The sequence below is a fragment of the Rutidosis leptorrhynchoides genome, chromosome 2 (genome assembly GCF_046630445.1).
Source record: "Rutidosis leptorrhynchoides isolate AG116_Rl617_1_P2 chromosome 2, CSIRO_AGI_Rlap_v1, whole genome shotgun sequence".
In the NCBI taxonomy this organism is placed as follows: Eukaryota; Viridiplantae; Streptophyta; class Magnoliopsida; order Asterales; family Asteraceae; genus Rutidosis; species Rutidosis leptorrhynchoides.
The window spans coordinates 142,529,440-142,538,881 of record NC_092334.1 but is presented as its reverse complement, the minus strand read 5'-3'; the positions used below and the strand labels follow the sequence as shown (position 1 = coordinate 142,538,881).

General features: G+C 38.5%; 1 protein-coding gene across 1 annotated transcript; it reads left to right on the top strand.

Annotated features, from left to right (window-relative positions):
• Positions 1–1,271: 1,271 nt before the first annotated feature.
• Positions 1,272–3,907, top strand: LOC139888315 (uncharacterized). Its single transcript, XM_071871331.1, has 10 exons — positions 1,272–1,352; positions 1,450–1,529; positions 1,776–1,915; positions 2,012–2,238; positions 2,328–2,408; positions 2,501–2,596; positions 2,685–2,768; positions 3,167–3,487; positions 3,567–3,803; positions 3,890–3,907. The coding sequence occupies exons 1-10, from the start codon at positions 1,272–1,274 to the stop codon at positions 3,905–3,907; spliced, it is 1,365 nt and encodes a 454-aa protein (XP_071727432.1).
• Positions 3,908–9,442: the final 5,535 nt, after the last annotated feature.

The following is a 9,442-nucleotide window of genomic DNA, read 5'->3' as shown; positions in this document are numbered from 1 at the left end:
CCAGGTTATCGACTGCGTGTAAACCAAGGTTTTACTACTTTGTTAACAATTACACCAATTACCCTTGAATGTAATTTCACCCCTGTTTTAATTATTCTAGTGGCTATTAATCCATTCCCGTGTCCGGTTAAATGAACGATTATTCGTACATATAAATACCCCGCCCATCGTGTCCGATCGAGTGTATATGGTAATTTATAGGGACGCCCAATTGTAAATCTTTATATTAACATTAACAAACTATCATTTAGTTAAACAAATATAAAGCCCATTAATAGCCCATAGTCTAATTTCTACAATTGTCGTTCTTTTGTCCAAACCCCAATTATGGTACAAAGCCCAATTACCCAATTTTAGTAATTAGCCCAACATCATGATTACTTCGTTTTAAATAAGCATAATAATAACTTAGCTACGAGACATTAATGTAAAAAGGTTGAACATAACTTACAATGATTAAAAATAGCGTAGCGTTACACGGACAGAATTTCGACTTACACCCTTACAACATTCGCTAACATACCCTTATTATTAGAATTATAATTAAAATTAAAATTAAAATATAAATTATATATATATATTTTACGTATATATGAGAGAAGAGAGAAAATAGATTATGAAAAATGATGAGAATTCGGTTTGCTTTATAGCCAGAGTCGATTTTTGGGGCTCCGCGACTCGCGGTGAAAACCTCTTCAAACTCCGCGAGTTGCGGAGGTTACTTTTACAGCTCAGAGGAGTTTGGCTCTTTGTTTACCGACGGTTTATAATATATATATAATATATATATAATTAATATAATTAATTATATATTATATTATATTTATATACATAGTTAACTTGTAATTTTTAGTCCGTTGCGTCGAGCGTTAAGAGTTGACTCTGGTCCCGGTTCCGGATTTTCGAACGTCCTTGCGTACAATTTAATATCTTGTACTTTGCGTTTTGAATCTTGTACTCTTGTAATTTCGAGACGTTTCTTATCAATAATTGGAACCTTTTTTATTGTCTTTTGTTCTTTTGAGCTTTTTGGTCGTTTGCGTCTTCAATTCGTCGAATCTGTCTTTTGTCTTCACCTTTTATTATCTAAACGAATATCACTTGTAAATAGAACAATTGCAACTAAAAGCTTGTCTTTCTTGAGGAATAATGCTATGAAATATATGTTCGTTTTTAGCATTATCACTCACTTATCTCTTTTTTCACCAATTCAAAGAACAGTTAACTAACTCTCAAAGAACACAGATATCTTTTTTCACAAGATCGAACACATGTATCTTTTTTCACAAGAACTGTATATATTTTTTCACCAAACTGTATATCTTTTTTCGCGAAAATGGATTAACGATTCTGTAATTTTAATTGTTCCTAACTACTCTGTATATAAAATTATTTATAACTTGCGTTAATTGATATAATTGCTCATTATTGTTCTTTACATTCTTGTAGATTATGGCAATTGAAGGAATCAAAAAGTCTTCACTTAGATCCTATCAACAGGTTGAGGCTAATACCATGAGAAAACGCCAGTTCGTTGCACCCAATACCATCAGAAAATGAGTTAGTGCACCTCATGTCTCCAAAGAATCATCCTCAAAATCCAAGTCTCAAAAGGGCCATGTAAGTGATAAAAGGCCGAGGTTAAGTAAAAGTAAAGTTCAATGACTCAGCCAAGAAGAAGGTAGAGGTATGGGTCGTCTTCAACTGCAAGATGAAGATACGGAGCCCGAGGATGATGCACAATGACAAACTGGAGAATACGATAATTACACAAGCTATGATGAAGATTTTGAAGAGCATCGTCAACTAGGTGAAATACAACAAACTGAAGTACAGCAAACTGAAGTACAACTAACTAAAGTACTACATGAACAACGTGAAGAAGGTTCACGTGTGAATGCAGAAACTGAACCAGGTTATTTTTTCTTTTTTCTAATTTGGTTTGTTTATTCGATTTATATTGTTTCTTGTTTAGTGTATCAGTTGTAAATCAATTGCACATATTTTGTAGAAAATCAGCCGAGAGGACCGACTCTTATGCGTCAGATTTATATGCAAAAGCCACATGTTCGACTTCCTATTACTGTTAATGAACATGGCCAGCCAATTGGTGCAAACAGTAGTCAATTTACCCATTTTCTTGGTCACTTATCGCGGAGTTACCAATATTGTCCAATTTATAGACCGTGGAACAAAGTTAAACCCGAAAAGAAGGATAAGTTGCTGAAGTTCTTAAGGGTACATATTTTAAAATCCGTGTGATAATATGTTTTTTTTTTTTGTTCTCATGCATGTGATTTATATGTTTTTTTTTTAATAATTTGTAGACAAAGTTTGATTTTCCACCAACTGCTAATTCGTGGATACTCCAATCATACGGTCGCAAGACGAAAAATTGGAGGTCGAGAGTTAAGGAATGTTACTTTGACCCATCTAAACCAATAGGGCTAACCATCGTGATTTGATCTCCTCGAATACTGACCACTCTTTTCTTGTTCAGGAGATGACCGGAAGAAACAAAGACAATAGGGCTAGAAAGAAGTTGTCACAAATGACGGGGAAAAAAAGTTTTGCAAGAATTCGTGAAGAACTGAAGGTAATATATCATGGGGGAGTTATTTATATAGTACATATAGCTTTTGAATATACATCGTTAATAGTTACCTCGGTTTTACTCATTGTAGGTGAAGTTGGGAAGAGAGCCGACTAGGGTGGATATGTTTAAGAAATGTTACAAAATCGGTGAAGGTGAAGCTGCTCGTGTCTTTGTAAGTAATTTTACAAAAGTAGATCAAATATATCCTACACATGATATCAGTAGATGTATATTCATATATATGTTAATCACCATAAACCACTTGTTAGGTTTTTATTTCATTTGAAGTATACTTTTAGGTCGGAGATAAAAGAAAATAACTATTAACCATATCTTCAATTTAATTAGTTACAAGGGTAAGCATTGCATATACTGTGATTGGGCTATACTGTGATTGGGCATTGCATATATCGAATAGAATATCAGAGTAGAATTATAATATGATAGTTATCCTTTGTATAGCTCACAAATTAGTTGGCAATTTTCCATGTATATCGATGCCATCTCCTGTATATATACTGGTCATATTATTGAATCAAATATCAATGATTTACTATCTCTTTTATGCAGGAAAAAATGAAAGACCTAACCGACAAACTCGGTGATGGTGCAACTGATGCACCTGGACCAGATGATGTTTTTGCCACGGTAATGGGTAAAGCTAAAAATGGTACTGTAAAAATGTACGGACTTGGTGTTCGCGCCAATCATTTGTGGGGTGCAGGACCTAGTCGATTAGCTGTTAGCAAAGCAAATGCTCAGCTGATGTCTATAAATGTACAACTTGAAGAAGAAAATGCAAGGTTAAAAGCCGAGAAGAACAATGGTCCGGGTGCTCAGAATGATGGTTTGCGTGTTCATGCTAATGGTTCGGGTGATCACCGTTTATGGGTATGTTTCAATTTAATAGCTTACTGTTTTTTCTACCCTTTTAGCATTCATAAATGTTTTTTTGACAACTAAATTTTAGGTCGATAAGAAAGTTTATGTAAAAAGCATTAACTTCGAGAAGGTAGCAATAGGAAGGTTGAGGAGCGTTGATCCAAATACGGTTCTTAATGGAACAGAACTTGGACATGGTTGGCGTGAGGTCCATGTTCAGGTGGCCATTAAAAAGGATGAAGCTTTGTTTAGGCCATATGATTATTTGAAATGCATTCATGACGTCACTGGTACGTCTATTGCTTGGCCTGCTCAGTTAATCGAGGTATGTCCTTATTAAATTTGTAATAATTAAGATTAATTTTTATAATGTGCACCTTTATGCTTATACATGGATGATTTAATTTGTAGTTGGTACGTGAGGATTGATCAAGATTGGATGGTGAAGGGTTGAAGAGTTTTTGTGTTTGTCAATGTGAGCCGGTTTATTAATGAATGTTTGTGTTTGAAACAATTTGTTGATACGATGTATGTGTTGGGGTGTTTGAAACAATGATTTGTCCTGTCGTGATTGTATTATTATTGAAACAATATAACTTACTGTAAATGTAATCATGTGGTGATCAATATTATAATTTATATTTAATATTTGTTTTATAATTTAAAATTTTAAAATTATTGTAATTGCAATGAATAATAAATTGATGCAATCAAAAGAAAACTGGATCCGAACAGGGCCCAAAAGGCCTAAATAGCTGAAGCAGGCCCGAAAGGCCCAGTAAGCTTAAACGTGGCGACAAACCCAATTAGCATAACCGGGCACAAAAGGCCCAATTATCTGAACTGGCTTGCAAAGGCCCAATTACCATAACTTGGCCCAACTAATTATCTGAACTGGCCTGGAAAGGCCCAATTGTCTGAACTGGCCTGGAAAGGCCCAATTACTATAACCTGGCCCAAAATCCGAAATGGACCCGAATACCCGAACCGGATATTCGAAACTCATATGACTTGTTAGGACGCTTTTTTGTGGTACTAAGTTAACATATAGTTATATTAGGGCCCTTTTTTGTGGTACTAAACTACTATATTTTTATAATAGGACCCTTTTTTGGGTACTTACATAATTTTTATATATATTAGGACCCCTTTTTTGTGGTACTAAACTACTAAATGTTTTTTAGGAACCTTTTTTGTGGTACTAAACTACTATATTTTTATAATAGGACCTTTTTTTGGGTACTTACATAATTTACAATTATTTTAGGACGCTTTTATTGGTACTAACATAGTTTCTCATTATATTAGTACACTTTTTTGGGGTCCTAATATGATCTAACATACAAATTTAGGCATCGTAGGACCCTTTTGTGCGTCACAAAGTATTATAAAGTGTCCTAAAAGGCCCATTCTTAGGACCCTTTCGATGTTGTTTATAGGACTCAAATAAATGGTCCTATAAGCGTTAGGACCCTTTTCGTTTAATACGACCGCTGTTGTTACGTCGTGCGTTTTGGGGGTCCTATCAGGCAAAGGGTCCTAAGAATGGGCCTTTTAGGACCCTTATGGGGGTCCTAAGAATGCAGTTTTCTTGTAGTGTTAAGTCGAGCCCGAATCATCTCAATCTTACTATTCGTCTCTAAAACCAAATCGGTACTCCCGATTTCTCTTTGACCCACTTCTCCCCAACAAATAGGAGTTCGACACTTACGCCCATAAAGCATCTCATAAGGTGGCATTTCAATACTAGTGTGGTAACTATTATTGTACGAGAATTCCACCAATGGTAAGTGCTCATCCCAACTATCACCGAAATCAATAACACACGCCCTTAACATATCCTCCAACGTTTGATTCGTACGCTCGGTTTGACCGTCCGTTTGAGGATGATATGCGTGCTCATTTTCAATTGAGTACCCATATCTTCATGAAACTTATTCCAAAACCGAGACGTGAAACGAGTATCGCGATCCAAAACAATAGATATAGGAACCCCATGTCTCGATATCACCTCCTTGATAAACAACTTGGATAAAGTCTCCGACGATATCGTTTCCCGAATGGGAAGAAACAAAGCACTCTTCGTCAATCGATCAACTATCACCCAAATCGTATCATATTGGGTTCTCACCATCTTTGGTAACTTGGTAATGAAGTCCATGATAATGTGCTCCCATTTTCATTTCGGGACCTCCAATGGTTGTAGCTTACCGTACGGCTATTGGTGTTCGGCTTTAACTTGCAAACACGTGACGCATTGTTCAATATACTTAACAACATCACGTTTCATACCGGGCCACCAATACTCTTTTTTCAAATCATAGTACATCTTTGTTGCACCCGGATGAATGGAATACTTTGACTTACGTGCTTCATCGAGTAGCACTTGTCGGTAGCCACCTATCTTAGGCACCCACACTCTCCCTTGAAAAGACAAGAAACCATGCGGGCCTAAGGTAATGAACTCCGTTTGCCCATAGATTCGTTCTTCATGTTTATTGTGAACGTACGCTTCTATTTGAATCTCACCAAGCTTTACAAGAAAATCGTTAGTAATGATCATGCGTAACGATCCTACTCGTATCGCCGGACGTTCACTCTTTCTACTTAATGCATTCGCGACTAAGTTCGCCTTACCCGGATGATAAAGTATCTCACAATCATAATCCTTCACCACATCCATCCATCTACGTTGACGATAATTCAAATCTCGTTGATTAAAGAGATGTTTCAAACTCTTATGATCCGAATAAATCGTACACTTTACACCATACAAGTAGTGGCGCCAAATTTTCAACGCATGTACCACCGCCGCTAATTCGAGATCGTGAGTCGGGTATCTCTTCTCGTGATCCTTTAGTTGCCGAGAGGCGTAAGCGATGACTTTACCTCTTTGCATTAGAACACACCCGATTCCAATTAACGAGGCATCACAATAAACCGTCATATCTTCGATTCCTTCCGGAAATACCAACACCGGAGCTTGACACAATTTCTCCTTTAATAATTGGAAAGCAATTTCTTGCTCGTTTTCCCAACTAAACCTCACGTTCTTCCTCGTCAACTTCGTCAAAGGAGAAGCAATTTTAGAAAAGTCTTGGATAAACCGACGATAATAACCGGCCAATCCGAGAAAACTTCGAATTTCCGTAGGCGTAGTCGGTTTTCCCCAATTCTTTACCGTATCAATCTTCCCCGGATCTACTTGAATACCTTCCTTATTCACAATATGACCAAGGAATTGAACTTCCCTTAGCCAAAATTCACATTTGGAGAATTTAGCATACAACTTCTCCTTCCGCAACGTCTTCAACACTTCACGCAAATGGTGTTCATGTTCCTTCATACTCTTAGAATAAACAAGTATGTCGTCAATGAACACAATTACCGACTTGTCCAACATATGTTGGCACACTCGGTTCATTAGATCCATGAATGCCGCTGGTGCATTCGTAAGACCAAAAGGCATAACTACAAACTCAAAATGCCCGTAACGAGTTCGGAAAGCCGTTTTCTCTATATCTTCCTCACGGACCCGCACTTGGTGATAGCCGGACCGTAAGTCAATCTTAGAAAAATACGTTGCACCTTGGAGTTGGTCAAACAAATCGTCAATCCGAGGAAATGGATAACGATTCTTGATCGTCACTTTGTTCAACTCCCGATAATCGATGCACATCCGCATACTACCATCTTTCTTTTTCACAAATAAAACCGGTGCACCCCATGGCGAGGAACTCGGTCGAATAAAACCCCTTTTCAAGCAACTCTTGGGTTTGATTTAGCAATTCTTGCATTTTCGTCGGCGCTAAACGATAAGGAGTTTTAGCAATGGGAGTAGCTCCCGGAACCAACTCAATGCGAAATTCAACTTGTCTTTCCGCCGGAACACCCGGTAATCATCCGGAAAAACATCTCCAAATTCATTAACCACCAGAATTTCACGAATGGATGGTGGCTCATCACGAGTATCAATTACATGGGCAAGAAAAACCATATCACCACTCTTAAGAAAACATCGCGCCCGTGCATAAGTGCACAATGGTACGAGTCTTCTTCTTTTATCACCATGAATAATCAACTCTCCCCCACTTGGGGCCTTCACACGAATGAACTTATCATGGCATGCAATATCGGCTCTATAACGATCGAGGCAATCCATACCCATAACAATATCAAACTCACCCAAAGTCATCGGGAATGAGATCAATTTTAAACGTTTAGGTACCAAACACAACATTACAATCTTTACACACATCAACCCCTAGCACCGTCTTACCATCCGCTATTTTAACTTCTACCTGATGACTTAACTTAGCTAGCAGTTTGTTAAGCTTAGACACAAATCGCGGCGACACAAAAGACAAATTAGCACCGCTATCAAATAATATCCTTGCCGGATTAGAGTTAACCATGAAAGTACCTGAGACAACTTCATTGGATTGCTTGGCCTCATCATTGGTCATCAAATAATTTCGCCCCCGAGCTGTACCCGCCACCTTCTCTAGCCTTTTAACTTGATCACCCCGCAACTCGGGACATTCCGTCCTTCGGTGCCCTTCCTTTTGAAAATTGTAACAAGTGAGCTTGTTCGCGGTAGACGGGTTTGTACAATCACGATCCATGTGTCCTTGCCGCCCACAATTATAACACGTGGGTCCGAAACCCCCGGAAGCACCCTTCTTCACACTATTAACATTTTCGGAGCCTTTCTTGTTCTTTTTGTTTGAAAAGTTCGAATGACTCGAACCCTCAAACTTTCTCTTGGAAAGAGAGAAATCACTTCCTTTCGGAACCTCCGGCTCAAAACCCCGAGCCAACTCATACAACTCTTCAAAAGATTTAGCCATTCCCCGACTAATCTTACGTTTCAACTCATCGCTTAAAGTACGGTAGAAATCGAGCATTAACATTCGGTCATCACCAACAAATTCCAGACAAAAACGAGTTTTTGACAAGAAAGTAGACTTGAGAGTAACCAAGTCCATCGAACCTTGTCGCAAATCGGGCAACTCGTCCCAGATTTGGTTAAGGTCGGCTTGAGTTCGATATTCATCAAAGAACTCCTTTTTAAACTCCTCTCACATCAAGCTCATACATTGCTCTTTCCCGTACAATTGAATTTTATCATCCCACCACAACTTAGCCTCTTCGCGCAACATACTAGAACCACATCTTGTTTTCTTCTCGGGAGGGCATTCGGCGGTATGGAAGGCCCCCTCGATATCAGAGATCCAACATGTTCTCTTCACCGGATCCCTTACCCCATTGAACATAGGAGGTTGAGCATCCTTAAAATTTTTGTAATGGAAGTCCCGCCTTCCATTCCCACCATTACCATCACCCCCTTCACCACGAGGATGAATGTTTCTAGCTTCAAATGCCTCTTCGATCGCGGAATTCATTCGTTCATTGATTAAGTCAGTTATTTGCTCATCAACCGATTCTTGGAAGACTTTTCTAACATCTTCGAGAAACTTAGTCTTTTGACTCTTGAAGATGGCCTCAACCTTGGCCGCGAAATCGGAGTCTTCACTCGTACCCCCATTATCGATGTCGTGTCCGTTTCTCATCTTCATTCTATAAGACGGAAGAGGTTAAACAACGAACGAAAAGACATGACACACATATATACACATATACACCCTACCGCCCCATCTTGCTCGACAATCATCGTACATCACTTGTTTGACACGATTTGCACCCGTAACAATGGTAGCTAGTCATTGTGAGCATCTCGCATTAACTTGCTAGTACAACGTCTATCTCGCTTGATGGATTTCAAATACAACACAAAACAGATAGCGCAAGGTTAGTTCACATAAACCTATGCACTAATCAATCCCGGTCTGACCCGTCTCCTACAAGTCCCGCATACAACGCATACACAATAAAGTCTAAGTCTAGGCACCTATCTCAAGTCGCCTAAATCCCTTAGATAATGCTCTGATACCACTTGAAACA

What these genes read in the sequence shown, in the direction of transcription:
- LOC139888315 (XM_071871331.1), top strand. Translation starts at nt 1,272, where the DNA reads ATGTATCTTTTTTCACAAGAACTGTATATATTTTTTCACCAAACTGTA. An exon ending in AATACCATGAGAAAACGCCA is followed by an intron (nt 1,530 to 1,775) that starts GTTCGTTGCACC and finishes TAATTACACAAG; the next exon opens with CTATGATGAAGATTTTGAAG. An exon ending in GTGAAGCTGCTCGTGTCTTT is followed by an intron (nt 2,769 to 3,166) that starts GTAAGTAATTTT and finishes TCTTTTATGCAG; the next exon opens with GAAAAAATGAAAGACCTAAC.